Source organism: Dermochelys coriacea, chromosome 7 (assembly GCF_009764565.3).
Source record: "Dermochelys coriacea isolate rDerCor1 chromosome 7, rDerCor1.pri.v4, whole genome shotgun sequence".
Taxonomy (NCBI): domain Eukaryota; kingdom Metazoa; phylum Chordata; order Testudines; family Dermochelyidae; genus Dermochelys; species Dermochelys coriacea.
In genome coordinates, this window is record NC_050074.1 from 67,080,457 (window position 1) to 67,104,793 (window position 24,337).

Below are 24,337 nucleotides of genomic sequence, written 5' to 3' on the forward strand. Positions count from 1 at the left end.
GCTCCAGTTATGCTCACATTTTTCTTTCTCTGCAATTTTTGCAGACGCATTATCGCAGGAGAAGTTGTCCTTGGAGTACGATGCTCTAAAGGGGTTTTGAGCTGGTTTTGTGTTTTTCTGCTGAATGAGAATGGAGGATTGAAATGACAGTAGATATTAAGAGCTTTTGCAACAGACATTTGCAGCTTTGAAGGCTCCCAATCTCTCACCTTTCTGCTTGCTACAGTCAGGACAAATAACCTAAACTACTTGGCCAGTTGGTATTTATAAGACATAAAAGATCACTCTTTTCTTTGTTTAGCTGGATATGCTAATATTCATAAGTATACAAAGAGCTTTGACTCCTCTCATTGAGCTGGCATGGAAATGTTGCTTTGAAAGTACAATCCAGAGGAAGTCACGCAGTTGATATAAATTTGGCTCCATGTTGTTTAGTAGGAAGGTACCATGTTGCATAATGTCTGTTTGTTTGTTTGTTTGTTTTTAATTCTTCCTTTGTTTTAAAACTTGCTGTCCCACATACCAGTCATCTCTTGTCAATGCAAGGGCTTTTGACAAAGATCCTCCATAAAAGAAGGATTAGTGTAACAGGATCCAAAAGGTCATAGACATAAGAGCTTCTCACACCCTGGTGTGGGAGGAGACTTGTTTTCACTCCGCTGTCTTGGAGCTAATTTATTTGGTTTATCTGGCATGAGAATAAGAGGGGGGGTGAACTGAATAGCCTTTAATGTGAATAGATTTTGTATGTAGGACATATGTTTATAGCAGTGCCAACTTCAAATGTTCAAAAATCATGAGTCAAACAACCCCCCCAAAAATCATCAAATTGGCTTAAAAATAACGAGAATTTAATAAATTCCATTTATTATTTATAAATTCCTTTTATGGTTGGTTTCCATTTATTTGCCTTCTGGGTGCACATTTTCAGACTTTTTTCTGCAACCACAAAGGCTTGGACCTTACTTTTTAAAAATCAAGCTGAGTTTCCCACGTGAGCTCTTGTCTCTAGAAGTTTGGTCTTTAAGTTGAACATCGCACCTGTTGCGAGAGCTGACATCACTGTGTATGTAGCCTGTTTGGGAAGATACTTACAAGAGATTGATGATGATACACATGGGAAAGGAAACAAATGAATCTTTAGCGTTAATATCAGTATTTGAAAGTAGTTTTGGGTCATCACTGACCAACTCATTTTTGTCAAAGCTGCTGGCTCTGTTGAGCTGGAGAGTTCTTCAAGTTTTACATTGACAGAAGTTCCCTTTATGCAAAATCTGTGAAGCAAAAAGCCAAAGGGCTTGAAAAAATTTGGTTAACTCTCAATGTAGGAAATTTGGATATGCCAGAGAGGACGCTAATGGGTCACCCTTTTGATGAACCGTATGGGCCAGTCCAATCTCCTGAAAATGGCAATTCTAGGAATTGCTGACAATTTCCTGGTGCGTATAGTGTGTAGTCTTTCAATAATGAGGTTTGGTTTGGGGGTTTTTTGTTTTGCATTTTCCATTGCAAGGTACGAAGGACAGATATAATATACAGAAGTTTGGTATAACCAGGTGCTGTTCTCCTGGACATAGAATATGTCCTCCAGCTCTTAGATAAATGAACACATAAAAAGGGGGAAGTATAGGAAGATGGCAGCTATAAATAGGGGCTTATCTGGGATTCAGATGACTATGAGCCTCAGAAGTCAGGTTGAGCTTCCTTTGATCAGAGAAAGTATGTAATTTGCTGGTGAGTGTATGTTACAGGACCTTCTCTATGCCCAGTCTGCAGAAGATATGAGCCTAACAGCCACAGCTAGAAAGCACTGGCTTGTTAGCTCGAGGCCATCTCACCGTAGGCTAGTGGAAACCCTTTATACACCTCATATGCTATGGAACTGATAGTCTCCATTAGTAAGCAATTCTTATTTTATTCTTCTTTTAATTCTATTGTTGTTTTAATAATAGTATAATAATAGCAACAGCAATTGCAAAAACTCTTATAGTGCCTGATCTGTGCTAGGTGCTTTACATCAAATAAAAAATGGTCTTTCCCCAAAGACCTCACAAATGAAGGCTCGACAAGCGAAGACTTGTACCATGTGGCTCTCTTGTGCCCATAATGTATCCTCATCCTGGATGTGAGCATTGTACCAGTAAGTAGGCACACAGGCATCATGTTGATGGTGACCTTATACAAATCCAGATAGGGATATGGATATATGTAAATTGCTGGCTCTGTGTCCACCTTTCCAGCAGTTGGAGTTGGGCCTGAGGAAAAGAGTTGAAATGCAGAATGAGATTCAAGTCTGCCCTGTGTTGGGGTTGGTGAGCCTTGGTATCCTAGTTCAACTCATAACATCTCTGGACACAATTCATCAAGTTTTCAAAATCTAGACAAATAATGCTCTCTTCTCAGGGAATTTAGTGGCTAATGTCTTGTTGTACATTGAATTCCACCCCATGCTAAAAATTTGGAGCATTTTGGTTTTCAAGTACTTTGAAGTATGAATTCTACCCTACGCTAAAAATTTGGAGCATTTTGGTTTTCGAAATCTTCAAAGTTTTACAAATTTTTAGCGTGGGGTAGAATTCAATTAAATTAAATAATACTATTAACTGTCTCTTAAAACAAGACTGTAATTTGGCCAGTGCAGGGGAGGGTGAGAGAGCAGCAGTTAAATGGGTTTCTTTCTCCAAGTCGTGCCGGCTAATGAAATTCTGCCCCTGCAGGGGTTGTGAGATTTCCTCTGGATATTTCTCAACACTCTATGCGCTTTTGTATTTTCAGTTGTAGCAATATCAAAGCCATACCTTGGTGTCAATGTTTTCCTCCATGTGCTGTTATCTTGAACTACAGCGCTGCAAATGTCTCAATATTTGTTGCAACCACAGGCTAGCTACAGTTGTGCAAACTGCTTAATAAGTATCATGAATGTCCATAGCAAGGCAGTCAGGCCACATTCAGTAAGCGGGGAGATGCTGAAATCTAGCTGTTCTAAAAGCATTGCTGGTTCTGTGTCCACCTTTCCAGTAGTTGGAGTTGGGCCTGAGGAAAAGAGTTGAAATGCAGAATGAGATTCAAGTCTGCCCTGCGTTGGGGTTGGTGAGCCTCGGTGTCCTAGTTCAACTCATTACATCTCTGGGCACAATTCATCAAGTTTTGGGGAACTGGATTTGGACTTTCAGTTGCGTCATTACCTCTACGCAATAAAATTAAATTAGGAGCAATATACAGATAATAGAGAATGAATTAAGTTGGTCTACTCTATTCATCCACTCATGTGACTGGATCTCTTATCATTTCCTGGGTTTTTTGGCTTTGAAATAGTGTGATGAAGAGAATGCATCTAGCAGTTAACATTATTTATTTACCATGTTGTTTAATCTTCCCCCCTTTTCAGCACTTACAGAATCCTGCAAACTTCCATAATGCAGCTACAGAGCTCCTGGACTGGTGTGGAGACCCGAGAGCTTTCCAGAGACCTTTTGAGCAGAGTCTGATGGGCTGTTTGACGGTACGTCAACTCTTTCTGTGATGGCATTTCTTCCTCTCTGTCAAAGACTGGTTACTGAGTCTCTAGTTAGTCACTGTTTTTGTACAGCACGACTCCTTAATTCCCACAAACTAATATCTATTTATTTCATAGCTATCAGGGTGACTAATGTTACTTAACATGCAACATAAGAAGGTAATAGAAAATTAATCATTTGGAGGGGAAATCTTATATACCTATACTGCATCTCTCTATATACACTGACTGAGCCACTAATGAGGGGAGCCATCGAAATTTCAGACAAATCTCCCCTATTGCTTATTTTTGAGGAAGTGGATGGAAGGGCACTCTTCTGAGGTAACCAGGGCTAGTCCGTCAGCTGATGAGCAAGCTAGAGAAATTCATTTCATTTGGCTTAGCCTGTTTCATATGCTGAAGTGGGTCAAATCCTGCCTTACTACTTGTGAGAGTGCTTTTGACTTTAATGGGACTGCCTGTGTGAGTCAAATGAGCGGGGATTGGTCCTAGGCAACGATCAAATGCAGAATGTACATTTCAGGGCCTACAACAGCAGCAATTTTTGTTCTGAACAGCGCCGCTTGCCTGGCAGATTTAGAATCCAGCCCAAAAATATTCACAAAATCAAGTAAACACTGTGTGGTGGGGGATACTCAAAAGCTTTCTTGCTATTTTCATAACATTATATAATAAAGATAAATTAAAACAAAAGCCTACAAAATAGCAAGACAAACAAATAGATCAGTTAGATAGCTTATGCCATTCTTCAGCATAAGTGTTGACAGATGCTTGTTATCCAGGCAAAAATACATGAATTGGTTTCATACAGTTTGTAAAGAGATTCAGCTATAATACTCCAAATGTTAAGGAATGGCTCCATCTTAATGTGTTGAAGTGTATCACATCTCTCAGAACTGTGTCAAGGTATGGAATGAATCTAGTGATCTATAAGAAATTGCATAACATCCTTCCAAGCAGGAAATATTTTTTGAGAGAATTATAAATGTTGTTGGACTGCACAGACTTCTGATGTTTAAACTGTAAGTTGTCTTCAGAAAATTCCCTGACTTATCAAAATATACACATGATGTAATGTGGCCATAGTTATACTGTCCCTATATATTTATGTTGTATCTGGCTATTGATAAACACTGTGTCTGAGTTTGGTGCTTGTGAAAAGGAGACAAATGAAAGACTGACGCATTATGAACTCATGTAGACTCCTGTGTCTGTGGGTTAACTATGCCCACCTGACCTCATGGCTGAAGACAGCTCAATAAGAGAGCAAGAAAGAAAAGGAACACCAAGCTCACCCTTCTCTATTTCATTTGATTGATTCAACTCTGTGCAAGTGACAGAGAATCACTCATTTAGACCCCAAGATACCACTCATGACCAGTTGCCTATTTTTTTCCCATCGGAATGATTTATTGTTATTTATTCATTTGTGTATTTTTTATTATTTGTATTGTCATGCCACCTAAGAGCCCTAGTCTTGGACCAAGACCCCACTGTGCTAGGTGCTGTACAAGCACAAAATAAAAAGATGCTCCCTGCCCCAAAAAACTTACAATGTAAACAAAGCCATTCAGACAGCTGCAGCGGCACAGGAGCTAGCAAACAGAGCTCTAAACAGGGGAGTTTGAGTGGGAGTTCTGTTGGAGGAGAAGGTAGTTGTACTTGGTTTTGTATTTTTAGTATTTGTGTGTGTGTAGGGGTTTTGTGCTGGGAGAGCAGCTGAGCCTGATTAGGGGGTGGGGCTTTGTGCTGAGAGAGCAGCTGAGCCCTGCCTAGGGGGTGGGGCTTCTGACTAGGGGCCCTATAAAGGTAGCCAGCCAGTCAGGCAGCGGCACAGACAGCTGCAGCGGCACAGGAGCTAGCAAACAGAGCTCTAAACAGGGGAGTTTGAGTGGGAGTTCTGTGGAGGAGAAGTGGGGGGTGGTCTTTTTGGTGTGGCTTGTGTTTCCCAGATTAACAGGACTTAGGTGGGAAGGAGATGACAGATACAGAGGCAGCTGTGGGAGTGACTCCTGCAGTGAAAGACACATTGAGGATGACTGGATGTGGAAGCTGTGGTATGTACATGATCCTGGAGGGGGGAACCGGTAAGAGTTTTTTCTGCATGAAATGCCGTCTGATAAAGCTGATGGAGGAAAAGATCCGAGGTTTGGAGATGCAGGTGGAAAGTCTGGTTGAGTTTAGGAAGGGGTTTGAGCAGATGATGGAGCAAAGATATGAGGTATCTGAAGGGAAAAGCTCAGACTCACAGATGGAACCAGGGCTGGGGAATTTTGAGGAGAGACTGGATGAGGAAAGTGGTCAGTGGAAACATGTGACTCAAAGAACCAGGCAGAGAAAAAGACGGGCTAGTGAAGGAGAAATAGAGCTTAGGAACAGGTTTGCAGAGTTGGAAAATGAAGAAGGGGCTCAGCAGGTACTTGTTGAAGGTGGAAGGGTAAGGAAGAAGAGAAGAGAGGCTAGTCCTATAGAAAAAGGGGAAGAGTCAAGGGAGACTACACCAAATATGAGCCCCAGGAGGATACAGGATGGGTTGAAGAAGATTGTAAGGGAAAATAGGAATGGAAAGAACTTGCAGACAGAGGGAACAGGGGAGAGACTGGAGAATAGCACTGTCACCAGGAAAAGGCAGGTCTATGTGATCGGGGACTCTTTATTGAGAAGAATAGACAGGCCTGTAACTAGAGCTGATCCTGAGAATAGAAGGGTGTGCTGTCTTCCGGGTGCTAAGATACGGGATGTAGACCTGAGGTTGAAAAGGATCCTAAAGGGAGCGGGAAAGAATCCCCTAATTATCCTTCATGTGGGAACAAATGATACGGCTAGATTCTCGCTGGAAAGTATTAAGGGAGACTATGCTAGGCTGGGGAAGACGCTTAAGGAAATTGAGGCTCAGGTGATCTTTAGCGGGATCCTTCCTGTTCCTAGAGAAGGGCAACAAAGGTGTGACAAGATTATGACTGTCAACAGATGGCTTAGGCAGTGGTGCTATAAGGAGGGCTTTGGGATGTATGGCCACTGGGAGGCATTCACGGACAGAGGTCAGTTCTCTCGGGATGGACTTCATCTGAGTAGGGAAGGAAATAGACTTCTAGGATCGAGGCTGGCACAACTGATAAAGAGAGCTTTAAACTAGGAATTGGGGGGAGATGGATGGGAGATGTCCAGAAAATCTCCACGCCAGATTTTAGCATTGAGAGGGAAGAAGATGAAGTAAGAATGGATACAGCCGTAGGTAGGAGAATGTATATAAGGAGTGAGGGCGGTGTGGATACTAGTCTAATAGGTTATACTGGATGTAGAATGACTGTGCCTAATAGGGAACAAAATGTGAGCGAGGCCAAACAGCAAAAATTAAGATGTTTGTACACCAATGCGAGGAGTCTAGGTAACAAAATGGAGGAACTAGAGCTACTGGTGCAGGAAGTGAAACCAGATATTATAGGGATAACAGAAACATGGTGGAATAGTAGTCATGACTGGACTACAGGTATTGAAGGGTATGTGCTCTTTAGGAAAGACAGAAACAAAGGTAAAGGGGGTGGAGTAGCATTGTATATCAATGATGAGGTAGAATGTAAAGAAATAAGAAGCGATGCAATGGATAAGACAGAGTCTGTCTGGGCAAAAATTACATTGGGGAAGAAAACTAGTAAAGCCTCTCCTACGATAGTGCTTGGGGTGTGCTATAGACCTCCGGGATCTAATTTGGATATGGATAGAGCCCTTTTTAATGTTTTTAATCAAGTAAATACTAATGGAAACTGCGTGATCATGGGAGACTTTAACTTCCCAGATATAGACTGGAGGACCAGTGCTAGTAATAATAATAGGGCTCAGATTTTCCTAGATGCGATAGCTGATGGATTCCTTCATCAAGTAGTTGCTGAACCGACTAGAGGGGATGCCATTTTAGATTTAATTTTGGTGAGTAGCGAGGACCTCATAGAAGAAATGGTTGTAGGGGACAATCTTGGCTCAAGTGATCATGAGCTAATTCAGTTCAAACTAAATGGAAGGATTAACAAAAATAAATCTGCAACTAGGGTTTTTGATTTCAAAAGGGCTGACTTTCAAAAATTAAGGAAATTAGTTAGGGAAGTGGATTGGACTGAAGAACTTATGGATCTAAATGTAGAGGAGGCCTGGGATTACTTTAAATCAAAACTGCAGAAGCTATCAGAAGCCTGTATCCCAAGAAAGGGGAAAAAATTCATAGGAAGGAGTTGTAGACCAAGCTGGATGAGCAAGCATCTTAGAGAGGTGATTAAGAAGAAGCAGAAAGCATACAGGGAGTGGAAGATGGGAGGGATCAGCAAGGAAAGCTACCTAATTGAGGTCAGAACATGTAGGGATCAAGTGAGACAGGCTAAAAGTCGAGTAGAGTTGGACCTTGCAAAGGGAATTAAAACCAATAGTAAAAGGTTCTATAGCCATATAAATAAGAAGAAAACTAAAAAGGAAGAAGTGGGGCCGCTTAACACTGAGGATGGAGTGGAGGTTAAAGATAATCTAGGCATGGCCCAATATCTAAACAAATACTTTGCCTCAGTCTTTAATAAGGCTAAAGAGGATCTTGGGGATAATGGTAGCATGACAAATGGGAAGGCGGATATAGAGGTAGATATTACCATATCAGAGGTAGAAGCGAAACTGAAACAGCTTAATGGGACTAAATCGGGGGGCCCAGCTAATCTTCATCCAAGAATATTAAAGGAATTGGCACCTGAAATTGCAAGCCCATTAGCAAGAATTTTTAATGAATCTGTAAACTCAGGAATAGTACCGAATGATTGGAGAATTGCTAATATAGTTCCTATTTTTAAGAAAGGAAAAAAAAGTGATCCAGGTAACTACAGGCCAGTTAGTTTGACATCTGTAGTATGCAAGGTCCTGGAAAAAATTTTGAAGGAGAAATTAGTTAAGGACATTGAAGTCAATGGTAAATGGGACAAAATACAACATGGTTTTACAAAAGGTAGATCGTGCCAAACCAACCTAATCTCCTTTTTTGAAAAAGTAACAGATTTTTTAGATAAAGGAAATGCAGTGGATCTAATTTACCTAGATTTCAGTAAGGCATTTGATACCATGCCACATGGGGAATTATTAGTTAAATTGGAGAAGATGGGAATCAATATGAACATCAAAAGGTGGATAAGGAATTGGTTAAAGGGCAGACTGCAACGGGTCCTACTGAAAGGCGAACTGTCAGGTTGGAGGGAGGTTACCAGTGGAGTTCCTCAGGGATCGGTTTTGGGACCAATCTTATTTAATCTTTTTATTACTGACCTTGGCACAAAAAGTGGGAGTGTGCTAATAAAGTTTGCAGATGATACAAAGCTGGGAGGTATTGCCAATTTGGAGAAGGATCGGGATATTATACAGGAGGATCTGGATGACCTTGTAAACTGGAGTAATAGGATGAAATTTAATAGTGAGAAGTGTAAGGTTATGCATTTAGGGATTAATAACAAGAATTTTAGTTATAAGTTGGGGACGCATCAATTAGAAGTAACGGAAGAGGAGAAGGACCTTGGAGTATTGGTTGATCATAGGATGACTATGAGCTGCCAATGTGATATGGCTGTGAAAAAAGCTAATGCGGTTTTGGGATGCATCAGGAGAGGCATTTCCAGTAGGGATAAGGAGGTTTTAGTACCGTTATACAAGGCACTGGTGAGACCTCACCTAGAATACTGTGTGCAGTTCTGGTCTCCCATGTTTAAAAAGGATGAATTCAAACTGGAGCAGGTACAGAGAAGGGTTACTAGGATGATCCGAGGAATGGAAAACTTGTCTTATGAAAGGAGACTTAAGGAGCTTGGCTTGTTTAGCCTAACTAAAAGAAGGTTGAGGGGAGATATGATTGCTCTCTATAAATATATCAGAGGGATAAATACAGGAGAGGGAGAGGAATTATTTCAGCTCAGCACCAATGTGGACACAAGAACAAATGGGTATAAACTGGCCACCAGGAAGTTTAGACTTGAAATCAGACGAAGGTTTTTAACCATCAGAGGAGTGAAGTTTTGGAATAGCCTTCCAAGGGAAGCAGTGGGGGCAAAAGATCTATCTGACTTTAAGATTCTACTCGATAAGTTTATGGAGGAGATGGTATGATGGGATAATGGGATTTTGGTAAGTAATTGATCTTTAAATATTCAGGGTAAATAGGCCAAATCCCCTGAGATGGGATATTAGATGGATGGGATCTGAGTTACTTTAGAAAATTCTTTCCTGGGTATCTGGCTGGTGAATCTTGCCCATATGCTCAGGGTTTAGCTGATTGCCATATTTGGGGTCGGGAAGGAATTTTCCTCCGGGGCAGATTGGAGAAGCCCTGGAGGTTTTTCGCCTTCCTCTGTAGCATGGGGCATGGTTGACTTGAGGGAGGCTTCTCTGCTCCTTGAAGTCTTTGAACCATGATTTAAGGACTTCAATAGCTCAGACATGGGTGAGGTTTTTCATAGGAGTGGGTGGGTGAGATTCTGTGGCCTGCGCTGTGCAGGAGGTCAGACTAGATGATCAGAATGGTCCCTTCTGACCTTAGTATCTATGAATCTATGAATCTATGAACCTATAATATCTGAAGCCCCCAAAGGCTTCAGTTGGGATTAGGGCTTCCCTCTTCAAGTGCTGGATACGTGTATTTCACTGTGGGCATGCATGCACTTCACATTCCAGAGATTTCTTGCAAGTAGTTCCATTGGTCCATGCCTATGCCCCTGCTCTCCATGTGTTCGTCACATAAAAGAGGGGCGGACCCTCCGCCTCTCCAGTTCCTTTTTACCCCCTCCTGGCCTAAGTCAAAATCCTCCAGTGTCTGGAGCTTCTCCTTTCTCTTCTTCCTGTAAATATTTAAATTCTGTATTGGTCTTAGTTTTGTTGTTGTTAGTGTTTTGGTAATCCCTACATTAGTGTGTGTGTTAGAATTCCCACCCCAGGGAACCCTCCTGGCTTCCCAGCAAGGGATTGATCCTGGGATTATGCCCTGGCTACTGAGCTTCAAAAATTTCATCTCCTGCCCTTGCTCCTTTTTGGCCTGGATGGCCACCATGGATCGGCCTCTACTGCCTCAGAGGAGCTCGTATCACCACTAAGTGCAGCATGTGCTGCTTTCCCCCACCAGAACACCGTAAACATGAGAGCTTTGGTTTCAGAAGTGGAGCATGCAACAAGGGTCCAGTCGACCCAAGCCCAGGAGATCCCCTGTGCATTGGCCAGAGTTGGCAAGGATAGGAGTGCAGAGGGAAGGAACTTTTGGCTGGGCCATCTCATTAGAATAAGGGGCACTCTCACAGACTCCCTCCTCTAGGAGGAGAGATTCCTCCAGAGCCCCATCTAAGTGGGGTGAGCCCTCACACCCAAGCCATAAGGATTTAGGCTCTCCTAAGCCGCATGATTGTGTTCAAAAGATTCCAAGGAGCAAGTCTCCTTCAGTACCGGTCTCTGCATCTACCTCGACACCAATTGCTGTACCAACTAAATAAAACACTGAGACCTGAAGGACTGGGAACCGTCTGGTACCACTGAAAACTGTGATGTTGGTGACTCATTCACCAGTGGTACCATCACGTTCCTGCAAGGGGCCACTATCTATACCTACTCTAGTGGTATGAAGTGACAAGACACAACCTTTCTAGATGATACCTTTGTCCTCCGGGTCCCACAATCTCCCTTGTTATTGGGACCAGTCCACACCAGGGAGATACAAATGCTTGTGGGAGTGCAAGACTCTGGGAGAAGTCTGTCCCCTTGTGCTGTGCACCAGCAGCAGTTTCCTCTCCATGGATCTGTCAGCACCCCTGATGGACCAGTATCTGACCTTTTCGTCTTTGGGAGAGACAGATGTACCAGTGGAACCAGCTTCTCCTCCACTCAGTGAATTCAGCCCAGATGGGATCAAGACTTTCCTGGAACCAGCCTCAACCACAGAGACAGGAACTTCCTAATCTGGACAGGTGGTCCCATCACAACTCACCTTCGACTCCTCATATTGGCCTTATTGGTGCCCATGGCATCTTTACACACATTACCTAGAATCCAACTGTTCCTACAGGAAATCTTACTACCCTTCTGCTCCCAGGGGACAGTCTGAATCCCTGAGCCCATGGAAAAAGGGGAAGATGAGCTGGATACACTGGTAACATCGGTTCTGAGACGGGTTTCATCATTGTTGCTGGATGAGGTGGTTGTGCCAGCCTCTTCTTTTCCCCTGGATAATCATAGACAGTTTCAAGAACTCCTATAGAGAGTGGCGGAAGAGCTCCAAATCTCTGTAGAGGAAATCCAGGATCCTCAGCATAAACTCCTGGATATCCTGCAGCCTCGGGGCTCCAGTCAGGCTGCACTTCCAGTAAATGAAGCTATATGAGAACCAGCAGGGGCTGTGTTGCAGTGGCTCTAAGAGGACTGCAGGGCCAGATGGCATGAGCCTCCAGCTATGTAGCAGTGAGTCATGGCCTGGCCTGGCCAGCTCTATGCATCTCTCACACTGTTGTCATCATGATATTTATCCAAAAGATGGCACACAATAGAGCACTGGAAAACTATAACTCACTGGTATATATTGTTGCATGCAGAGCCTTCCCTTGGGTAGGGTGAATCGGGGAGACTGTTCTGGGCCCTGCGCTTTGGGGGGCCACATGGGCCAGTGCAATTGGCTGGCACGATCAGTCCTGGAAGAGATGAATCCGTCACTTCTGCCTCGGGCCCGCAACCCCTGAGGGACGGCCCTGGTTGCATGATGAATGTATGGTTAACTACAAAGAATTATACAGATGTGCTGGACATATGTGACTAAAATGTGTTTAAATCAGACATGTCAGGGGAAGTTGATAAACAGTTTTTCCAGACAAAGAAAAGAGGCTGACATCTCGAGTCAGGTCTAGCCAAAAACGTTGGACTATAGGTTGGCATCAGAGTGTGCAGGAAGATCCATTTACATTGTAAAAATCACAAGTAGGGGAGAAACCAACACAGCGTCTCCAGACAACAGTATGGCATCTACATCCAGCGTTTTCCCTGGGGTTATGCTTCAGAAGAATACATTTCAAAGGTTTACTGGACTATAAAGGGTGGGGGGGAATATCTTAGATATTCTTCACCTGAGGGGCCAAAACCAAGCGCTTTGGGCTCTGTATTTGGATCCTAGCTAAGGACTGTGCCCCCATCCCCAAGAAGACAGAGAAGCAATACTTAGTTGCAGCTAAGGAAGCAGAGTTCTTGTTCACCCACCTTTCCCTGAACTCCTGACTGGTCCAGGCAGCCACTGAATGATCCTGGCAGCAGCACCCCAGGGCCGCCCCAGCATCTTGACCTTATGGGATGGAAGGTGTTTACATATTCCATCACTGCAGTATCAAATCTCAGACTATCAGGCCCTTCACGCCAAATACGATTTCTTGAATTACTCTTTTAAGTTCCTGGACATCAGGAACATGTTGCTTCAGGAGGAGAGGGCTCAGTTTCAAGCCTTTGTTGATGAGGGCAAATTAGCGGCCAGAACCTCTTTACAAGTTGCAATCGATGCAGCTGATAGGACATCAAATTCCACCGTGACCACAGTGAGAATATGTACCTTATTTTCAGTAACAAAACAGTCATAAGTAAGGCCCTACTTAATTTACAATATTGTGGAAATTGTGGATCCCGTAATATTAGGTTTCCACCGCAATTTTATTTTAATTAGCTCACTTTGCATAGTACACAATGTTGCATATATTTTGAGGTTTACAACACATGCTTCTTTCCTCATTAGTACAGTAGAAGCCTGTTTATCCGAGCTGATAGCAAATGGGGCTTGTGCTCTGAGACCCATGCACTGACTGTAATATAGTTGCAGCAAAATGTCTGGTTATCAAAAAAATTAGCAGGCATAGCATAATACTTAAGTGTTTATATTGTTCCAGCAAATTTTCTTAAACAAATAGGACTTCTCTGGCTTTTCCAAATTAACGCAATTAATAAAGGTCCATTATTACTTTCCATGATTTTCCGTGTCTTGTCCGCAACTCAGCCGCAATTATTTGACAATCATCCCGCAATTCAAGTTGGGCCTTAGTCATAAGCAAAATTAATATTAATTTAGCAACTGCATATTCTATGATATCAGAGCCAAAGCTGCTTATCTTTGGAAATGTTTATCAATTATTTTACCTTGTTGGGGGATTATACTATGATTCCCCTCCCCCCCAAAAGTGTCAAAGCCTATTCATTCCATTGCAGCAGGATTATTAATTCTTTATTTCTTCAATCCCTAAAATGACCTTTGAAAACAAATTACTTTGGAACTTCATTACTTTTAGGATATAAATTAAAAAGCACTTAGCCTCTGGCATCATTAGAACATTTGCATAACATGGGATTCCAAAGTAGCTAGCACACTGATAAATGACCCAGGAATTTCTACAAAACATTAGAAAGGTGTGCAGTATTGGCTCTTCCTTTTCCATGTGTAAAGAAATTTTTTTGTTCTTAATTTTTTCACACAACACACAATGATTTTCTTTGCACACTGCAAAAAAAAAAAAAAAAAAAAGTTCAACATGTAACTACTCCTTCCAGCACATAAATGACATGAAAGTAAACTTTCTAAAGTAGAGTTTGTGCTATAGGATAGCACTCAGGATACACTCAGCAACATCCCAATCCTAAAGTATTCAGAGAATGTGAACAAAGGATTGTCTCTCTCTAAAATGAGCAGAACATCCATTCACAAACTGTAACATTTAGAAATGTGAGATGCAAGAACAGGTCTTGAACACAGACCTGTGTGCTGTTATGAAAAGCCTGTCCAATGTACTTGGCAGATCTGCATGAACAGCAGTTTTCTTCCTTGGGTAGTTCACTTTAAAACCAATATTTTTGCTGAAATAACAAATAAGAGCTCTACCCTTACATAAAGTAAATTACTTCAAATCCCTCCACCTGTGGTTTTCCAAACAGTGGTTCTTGGAAAATGGTAGGTTCGGGGCTACATCCCAGTTTCCTGTGTACGGTCTTAGCTAGCTCTTCTTAGCTTAATAACAAAAGCAATAATTTTCTCCTTCTGCTAGTCCCACTGAATCAATATAGCTGCAAAAGAACAGGCTGCATATCATTCTGTGCGTCATCTGCAAAGTTGCCTGCTTTGATTGCGAAATCACTGTTGTTGATGTAAGAAACAGAAAGCCATCACCCATGATTTTCAGATCCTAGATTGAGTTTGAAGTGCCAGCAGTTATGGAAATCTTGTTTTGACTGGTAGACTGTGAATCAGACACATAGCACGGGTGGAACATCAAAACATAATTTTCACAGTATCACTTTTCTCCCAGTGACCACATTTTAGGCTAATGAATAGATTTGCCTTTGTGCATTCCCTGCATTGGCATTATTCAGGTTGAAATTGCTCCTATAGGAGCCAGTGAGAATATACTGGAGATAACAGGTCTGGCTTTCTCATTTTAAGAGTAAGATCAGAGTTTGTCAGAGAGCTACTGAAACTTTGCCAGAAAAGAAAATGGACAGGTTTTTATTAGACCTATAGTGAGCTAGATTTAGCTTTTTAAATACCCTTTCCTTGTTAAATAAGGCCGTTTAAGGGACACTTCCTTTAGGGGGATATAACCTTAGCCTACAAGCACTACCACCATGCAGAATAATGTCAATCTCACAGTAATCCTAGAACTGATTTTTATATCTGACCCATGAAAACTCCTGAAATGAGAGCTTAATGTAATTTTAAACAGAAATCCACTTAAACAGATAGAGAACGTGCAAAGAGGTGGAGGGAAATCTTGCATCCATTTTTTTTTCTTGCAAGCCACAGACTCCAAAAAGAGATTACAGAAAACAGCTTGGAGGAAATAAGTAGAAACATACATAAAATGCAAACACATATTTGTGTTCTTCTAGCGAGAACCTGTGTGTGTTTTCTAATTTGCAAAGGAAAACCAGGTGCTGTGTGAGCTTTTCCACAAGGGTTACTTTGCAAATCAGATTTGAGAATCTGTATTCTGAAGCCTGAATTCTGTCTATAAATGAAATTATATCTGTCCTGTTAATATTCCTGAAGTTTCAGTTGGATATAGTATTCTTCTCTGTCTGTCACTAACTGTTGTATACAGTTGTAAAAAACTGAATAAAATAGCTGCCAGTTTGTAACCCAGATAGCTGCATTTCATTGCTAGGAGAAATATTTTCTAAATATAGCTGGTGTGAAATTTGTAAAGCAATTTGGAATTAAATCTGCTTTATAAAGCTAAAGTTACATTATGTGAGTAATAATCTTTATGCTCTATAAACATAAGAATATTCATTAGTATTATACATATTAGTATACTATATATGAAGCTGTACTTACTATCTTCCCAAACAATGGCAACCTCAAATGACCAAGTCCAGATTAGTGAGCCAGTGGGTACCTTTGGAAGTGGCTTCTTGAGATAACACAGGCACACGATTGAAGCATCACTGATTTATGGTATGGTCCATAGTTTGTGACTGGTAACACACAATGTGACTGTGGACATCTATTTTCCAGAGGTGGAAGAGATGACAGCATCTGCTGTTCAGTGTTCTGAAATGGTTCAATGAGAGTTATTGTTTCTGGGGCAAGTTGAAGCCTGGAAGTTTTTTTTGTGGGGTTGGCAATCAGGTGTTTGTTTTTCGAGATATTCGCATTATCCCAAAATTCTCTCCAGTGTGCCTTGGGATTGAATGAGGCTGCTTCAAGAATTTTAGCTCCATTTCAAATAGGTTTGTGAGATTTCAGGCATGTCTTTGGAAGGTTCTGGAGATCCTCATGAATTGGTAAGTTCTAGTTGGCCATGGTTTGATCGTATGCACCAGTTGTGTGAGTATGCGCATATCCAGATTTTGGGTGGGGCTAAATGTGCCAAAGTGGGCAGCCATTGAAGGAGGGTTGATTTTAATGTTCCAGTTATGATTCTCCTTGCGGCATTAAACTACACTTCCAGAGATTTAGTATATGTGAGCTGGTATGCAATATTCAGTGATCAAGTATACCAGTGCTAGAGTTGCTGTTCAGTGTGTGTGTGTGTGTGTGTGTGTGTGTGTGTGTGTTCATCATCATCCTATTTTGTGTTTGCAAGTGTTTGGATGAACTAGTTCTTTTACTTTTTTGCATGCCTTTTCCAAATAAGGTTTAAAAGTCCAAGCTTCTGCTAAGGTTATACCCAGGTACTTCAGATAGGGCTCATTTCAGTCTTGCTGACTTTAAAAGGTGAGACTGAGTTGTTCCTTAGCAGCTTTGTTGCTTAGGTGAAAGGCTATTACCAAAATTTTGGAGGCATTAGGGTAGAGCTTCCAGTATTAAAAGTATTTCACCATTATCTTGAGGTGCTGAAAGGATGTCACCAATGCTGGCGAGGTCTTTGTCTTATACCACAAAAGCAATGCCATCGACATAAGTGAAGTTGTGTGAAATTGTGTTGGGTAAGTCACTAGTGTAGGTGTTGAATAGTAAAAGAGCCAGCATGGATCCTTAAGGTAGACCATCATTAGGGATGCATGCTTTACTGATTGGCCCATTCAGAAGGATGTGGTATGTATGGTTGTTCAACACCATGGCTAGGAGTTATACACTGCTACGGTATTGGCTGACCCTTGATCAACAGGCCATATCTCCATACTGTTGTAGGTGGCAGATAAATCTGTCAATTCTGGTTTGCTTTTAAGGTTCAGCTGGAAGCCAGCTTCAGTATGACTAGTAATGGTGAGAGCTGGGTCGCAGAAATTTCCCTTCTGCTCTGAAACTGGCCTATTCCTTTGGCAGGATGATATCAAAGATAGGGGTGAGATGAGGCAGTGAGACTCTCTCTTTCAAGTTCTGGAAAGGCGTGATACTGGGCAATAGCTGGTGGCATGATTTGGTGGATTCCCATGTCTGAGGAGGGCAATGATGATTACCTCATGACTATCACCTCTTTGGGTGTCTTCCTCCATCAAATTGCAGCAGCGAATAGACTGACCAACCATGCTCATCTCTTTGGCTCCAAATGCTTAAGAAATTCAGGATAAATGCCATGTTTGCCAGAAGTTTTTCTGCTTTTAGTGGCCATGAGGTTTATTTCTTCTCTAGTATATGGGGATCATAGAGGCAGGACTCTGCCAAACTTTTAGGAAGAGCTCTTTTTGAATCTTCTTTCTAGTCAGCTTATCAGGTTTTGTCTTTGAGCTACAGAGAAAGTGTGAGCAGTGGTATTGACCATCACTTTTGATTGTCGGTGTTTGCTGGGTCAGCAACTTTAAGCTTATGGAGGAGTGCCAGGGTTGCAACGGGAATACATGAAGTCAAGACTCTCCACTGTCTCATTCCATATCTTAAGTTGGCATATTTCAAAGTCTCTTAGTGCTTTTGTTGTGTCTAGATCTCCACTCTTCTCATACTCTTTGAAGAGTGCTTCTGTCTCCATCTGCCAAGCAAGGAGTGTAGACCTATGATAGCCATGGGAAATGAGCTTCACAGTTGCTTTGATAAGATAGTGAACTAAGTGGCCATAGTTTTCTGGGTTCAACTAGATATTCACCAGTCTTCAACTTATGCAGTATGTGCAACCCAGTTTGCTTTGAGAAAATTTCAATGAAGTTTTTGGATTGAATTCAATCAGCAGAACTCCACAGCCGACATACAGAATAGTGGAGCAATACTGACTGCAAGGTAAGTTACCAACCACTGTTCGTGAAGCTTGCAGGGTAACATAATTATTGTCTTTCATCAGAAAGCAGAGTTCAGGGTTGTGTACTGTGGTACCTCTGCAAAAATTCCCTGGTCATTTAGGGTCAAAAAGAAGATAGACAGCTGTGAACAAGGCCAATGTGTGAGTTACTCACCAGGTGCATCATAGCCCTGTTGTGAGTGGTATCTATAAGTAAGGCTACATTTTAGTCAGGGGTATTTTTAGTAAAAGTCATGGACAAGTCACAGATAGTAAACAAAATTCATGGCCCAGGACCTGTCCATGACTTTTACTAAAAGTACCTGTGACTAAAACTTGGGCGGGGGGCTGCGGGTGCTCGGGAAGGTGTGGGGCGGGGGGCTGCGGGTGCTCGGGAAGGTGTGGGGCAGGGGTGCCTCAGGTGCTGGGGAAGGTGGCCCGGGACCCTGCTGGTGATGGGGGAGGAGGGTTGACGGGGCTGGCAGGGGCTCACTACCTAGCTCCTAGGCAGCGGAAGGGCCATGAGTCTCTGCACGCTGCTCCCGCCATAAGAACCGGCTGCGCAGCTCCCATTGGCCAGGAACCGCAACTAGTGGGGGTGGGGCCTGAAGGGATGGGCAGCGCGCAGAGCCCCCTGGCCTTTCCGCCGCCTAGGAGCTGCAGGAACATGAGTAGGAGCCAGGGAGCCCTGCCCCCAAGGTGAGCGCTCCTGCACACCCACCAACCCCCTAGGCCTGAGCCCCCTCCCACACACCCAAATTGCTGCTGCTCACCGCTGCAGAAGTCATGGAGGTTACGGAAAGTCATGGAATCTGTGACCTCTGTGACAGACTCACAGCCTTAGCTATAAATCACTAACTTTAAATGGCTGGTTGGAGAGAAGACAGTAACATGGCCTTTGAACATTCAAAGTATGTAGGTTTGTAGATGTTCATTATAGTCATTTGTCCAATTCTTGGTGCAGGAATAGAGATTCTCATGGTCTTGGATTGCTCCAGAATGAAACATCTTTAAGACCATGTCTGATGTACATGGTGAGGCCATACTCTGCGTTGTTCACAGTGGCAGTTAATTCATAGGTATGAATTTTGTAACTTGCAGCTTGCTTGTAGTATGTTAGTATGAGTTTCTTGTTGAGCAACATCAGTGTTATTCACCTTGATAACTCTTGAAAGATAGTCATATTTAGCATGTTAGAGAGAGAAGGTGGGTGAGGTAATATCTTTTATGGGACTAAATTCGCTTGGTGAGAGAGACAAGCTTTTGAGCTTGTGCAGCTCAAAAACTTGTCTCTCTCACCAACAGAATTTGGTCCAATAAGATATTACCTTACTCACCTTTTCTCTCTAGTATCCTGGGACCAATACAGCTACAACTACACTGCATATTTGGCATGTGACCGACCTTCGTATTGAGTTGGTACATACATAGAACTGGTCCTGCGGTTCTTCAATGAAGTCCCAAACAAGGACTCCTAAGAAACTGATGATATTCATGGTGTTAATCAGTAACACATAACAGGAGCACCATGTGAAGGTTGTTGTCTTGCTCCTTCCCTCCCCCCAAATAAAACAAAGCCAATAGTAAAATAATTCAGACCACTATATCAAGTAAAACTTAAATCTGGTCAAGAGTTGTAACTCTCCCTTTCGCCCATTCTTAAATCCATCCCCATCCCACCACTTTATTCTACAATTGACAAATATCTAGGCATATTAATGATGGTGTTGAGGAGATTTCCATCTTGTGTCATGCTGTGGAGCAGAGAATTCCAGCTGTAGTAATAAGAGGGGGAGAACTAAGACCACTGGACGTATCCATATGCATGTCTTTGACTGCTTTTGGCAAGGAACAATAATAGCAATACTTTTGCACTCTTATAGCACTTTTCATATGAGAATACACAGTCCTTTACATTATTTAGGGCTCACAACATGCCTGCAAGGCAGTTCAAAGAGAGGGACACACATCTTCATGCAGTCATCTCTTGGTATGGAATACTGCAGTTGTTTAACAGTTCAGGATAGTTATGAAAAGAAATGGCATATGTTTGGATGTCAGGAGGAATTTAGATAGGCCAAATGTAATTACCAGAATGGACTGTGGTCAAAACACTGGCATCATGCAACTCTGTTTATCCAAAGTGTTGTGGGATGGCTGACCACAAGTGGTCAGGACCTTGGTTTCTCATCTCATCTGACAGATGTCACTTCCCCTGCTACCCTACCCACAAACACTATGCTGAGATATTTGTTAAACATTGATAGAGAGAGAAGTGATACCTCATGAGTCACAACACTTCTTTTGTTGTCTAGGTGTTCTTGGAGGTTTTCTATCCAAATAATAGCTCAGCTCAACCTTGCTTAGCCGGTGTGACCTGATGGAGTCATAACCAAGGTGGTATGACTGCACTAAAGTGACAGAAAGATTGTTAGACATAAAATTATTTGATAACTCTGGTCATTCTGTATCTGAAACTCCACATTTTCATTTGTATCCTTTCTGTAATCTGGGGCACTCCATATACTCTAAAGAGAAACATTATTCAAAAGCGGTTGTACTAAAATGTCCAAGGGAACAATGCTTTGGGCCATTTATTTGTGGTTGTGATATTGCGTATGCTCAGTCATTTTACAATGCAAAATAACCTTCTGAGTTCCATTTCTCCTTGAAAAAAATCTTTGAAGCAAGGCTTTTGACATTTTTTCAGATCATTTTAAGAATGGGAAAGCTGTTGTCAGTTTTGTGATATGGAAACCCATTTTAGCTCATCAAACGTGTAATTAAAAAATTTAATTAAAAACAAAAAGGACAAGAACCATACATTTGGATGAGATCAGGTTTCCAAAACAGGATGCCTCAGATGGCAGAAACAACAAAGTTAGGCTAATGTGTTTGCAAGGTAGCTGCTGCTAAATTGACTTCGTGCCTGGCTGGGCTTTTTCTGTTTAATACAGAGAAGTACAGAATCGAAAATCAACATGTGACACTTCAAAAATCAGATTTCAGATCTGATCAGGATCACAGTAATTACAGATAGAAGATCACATCTATACCTGTGAAAGGGGTACAGGAGGACAGCCTGCCGACCCTTAAGGATGGCACACACCTACTTGCTTCTAAGGCTTCTGTGGAGAAATTCTGATTCCATCCTGTCCTCTCCCCACATTTATGAGACAAATATTTTTGTGTGTTTCAAATGGTGAACTGTGTTCAGCTAAGTTCAGGATCTCTCTCAGGGTGTGTGTCATGGCCACCATTGTGGATGACTAGATAGGAAGATTTCCCTTATGCTCATTCAGTACCAGTCTTTAACTGTCAGCGGGGGTTGCTCCTGAGCTCTGACTTCAGTGTGTTATTTATAGATAAGCCCTGCTTTGTGCTGGTGCAGCTCATCTACATTTGGGGTTTGCACTTTGGGTAGCTACATCGATATAGTTACATCAGTGGAAGTTTGCTCAGTGTATACGCAACATCAGACACTCCCTCCGGGGGTGAGGAGTGGGGGGCGGGACTGAAGGTCCTTATTGGCATGCCTGGTCCTTGTTGGTCCAGGTAGTGTGGTGCTGAGGTTGACAAAGGAATTCATATCTCCCTCTAGCACCTTTGAGTTTTACCACAGGATTCTCATCGCTAGCTTCAGTGTCACAGACTTGAGATGTGTTATCCATTTTTATCTTTTTTTAAAGATTTTATTTAATACACCTTTTAATAATACTCCAACTACCTCTGAAACAGCTCTGTTTGTGAAGTAGTATGAGAGTTCATATCTTCTGTAGACTGCTGTCACTTACATGATCATGCTGAACTTATGAGCAGGCGCTTACATTCCACTCAGTAGAAGCCAGCTGGGCACATACACATGGTGGGAGAACACAGAGCACTATCTGTCCTAGGACAGGTTTGTATCTGTGCCTGATCTTTCATAAAGTGTGTATACAGTGCACTCACTGCCTTCTGTGGGCGGAATGTGTGGCTGCAGCCTACAGGGGTATATTGTGCAAACCCTAATGCATATGGATTGAAAAGGAGGGAAGAGATAAAAAGAAGGGGAGCTACCTGTGTCAGTGCTACCTACTCGTGAGGTTTTTCAAATGAACCCAAGTAGTTATATAGACATCTCAAATGTATATAGTGCCTTTCATCCCAAAGGATCTCAAAGCACTTTATTGCTTTGGACGTACTGCACCATCAAAAGGCAGACAGCAGGCACAGAACATCCTGCATAACAGCAGGAGCATAAAGACACCCATAAATCCCACTTTTACTGGGTCAGTCTTGTCTTTTCATATAAGATCTTGGCGTCCTATGCACTTATTTTGTTCTTTCACTTTGTCAGTCAAAATGTTTGAGTATTTTACCACTTGAAAGAGTTTGAGGTAGACTGCTAGCCCAACTTAAATGGCTTTGTGTGTTCCTATCTCACTTACTCACAAACTCAATTACTCACAAACCACTGTTCAGGGTCAAAGTTTGTCATAACGTGACAGGTGACAGTATTGCAATGAGTCCAGTGAGCTGATTGCCCTGTAGTCAAAAATCGCTGCTTTGGCCCCTTAGGAGACAACACTGGGAACATGATCTTAGGTCCCTCCTTTCCCTAACTAATCTCTGTGGTTGCCAGAACCATAGAGAGCAGGGAAGGGAGGGACAGATGTGCGGCAAAGGCAGAGCTCCACTCCACTGCTCTGGACCAAATGGAGCAGATTTAAAAAAGCATCCAGGATGCAGATCAATCAAATATTTCACAATGCTAATCGTTGTTGCCACAAGGGTCGCAGGGTCTGATTTTCAAAATATGATCCTTATCCATGTGATGGGAGGGAGGGAAATGTGGAAAATGTCTGCTTTAAGGAGCAGGGACTTTATGGACTCTTTTATTTCCACAGATAATAGGCACAATCTCAGTTTTAAGGTCCATTGTGAAAGACTAATAAATTGTGTGTCATTTTACTTACCTACTTTGGCTATCGGAATTGCTAAGGCAAACCTGCTGGATTTGAGTCTCTGAGTCTAGTCAAACCAGGCACTGAGATCACTAAGGTAACTCCCCTCCTCTCCCCTCCCTTCCCTCTTGTTCTTTTTAAAGCAGTTCTCTAGTCATGCTGCAAAAATCCTATTTGCTTCTTCTTTATCTGATCTTCCTCTGGTACTGGGGGGGGAGAGAGAATTACCATCTACATTGCAGAATTGTAATTACAAAATTTCTGCTGTAGTCTTCAAACTGTATTCAGATAATTTCAAGGGTACACAAGTGGCTGAACACACAGCCCTCTGAACTAGCAATCAGTTGGCATTTTTATTTTTTTGAGAAGCTGGCAAATTGAATTGGGAAAATTCATTCTGATGCCAGCAGGGGGGGTGCTCTTGACTGCTGCCAGTTAAGAGATTCATTGAAAGTGCAACATAATGGGAAGGGAGTTTTGTAATAAGCAGTCATAAAGCTCTCTTGATTAACAGGCCTGTTAGGTTAAGAGGTGCATTGTTCCGGTACTTCATGTTGCGATGACAAGAAGGGCAGGGAGTGGAGCTAGCTACAGCAAGTCATGCCCTTTGCCTCACAAAAAGGAGAAAAAGGGGGAAGAAAAGCAGTGCTACTTTTTAATGAGAGAAGTTGATAGCTGCATTTCTGTGCTTATTTGGTAACAGTTTCCCATTATTACAACCCAACACTAATATCTTTTTTGCTCATTATTGATGCCCATGAGATTCCAGCCGGTACCCTGCTGAACTATGTCACAGCGGCTGAATGTGGTGTTTCAGTCACGAAGCAATATGGTGTAGGTTAAAGGTTTTAAAGTAATGGACGCAGTCATATCTGCCTGTAGGCAACCATTTGAAATAATGCAGGAATCTGAAAATAGTGTATGTACTTCTCCTAAAAACACCTTTTGAAATTGTTAACACATCTAAACTAAAGTAACCTCACCATTTCATGTAGCAAACTATGAATGTCCTAAGGACTTCTATAAAATTCCATAGAAAAATTTTAAATACAGATCTTGGGCTGGCCAAACGTCTTTGAGCTAGTGCTTTTACGTCACCATGAAGGAGACCCCGGGCTCAGTTTCTGGTCTTGGCATAACTATCAGCTGCACCTTTTTTAAGAGATGGGTCTAATTTTAAATCCAGTTTTAACCTGTACCTGGCCCAG

General features: G+C 42.2%; 1 protein-coding gene across 32 annotated transcripts in view; it reads left to right on the top strand.

Moving 5' to 3' along the window:
* ZMIZ1 (zinc finger MIZ-type containing 1) overlaps window positions 1–24,337 on the top strand; it is a 504,711-nt gene that overhangs the window by 301,899 nt on the left and 178,475 nt on the right. For all 32 annotated transcript variants that reach the window (XM_043518779.1, XM_038410178.2, XM_043518791.1 and 29 more), the window contains one exon: window positions 3,389–3,502. In XM_043518779.1, coding sequence (XP_043374714.1) covers window positions 3,389–3,502 — 114 coding nt within the window. The remainder of the gene's footprint in view (window positions 1–3,388; window positions 3,503–24,337) is intronic.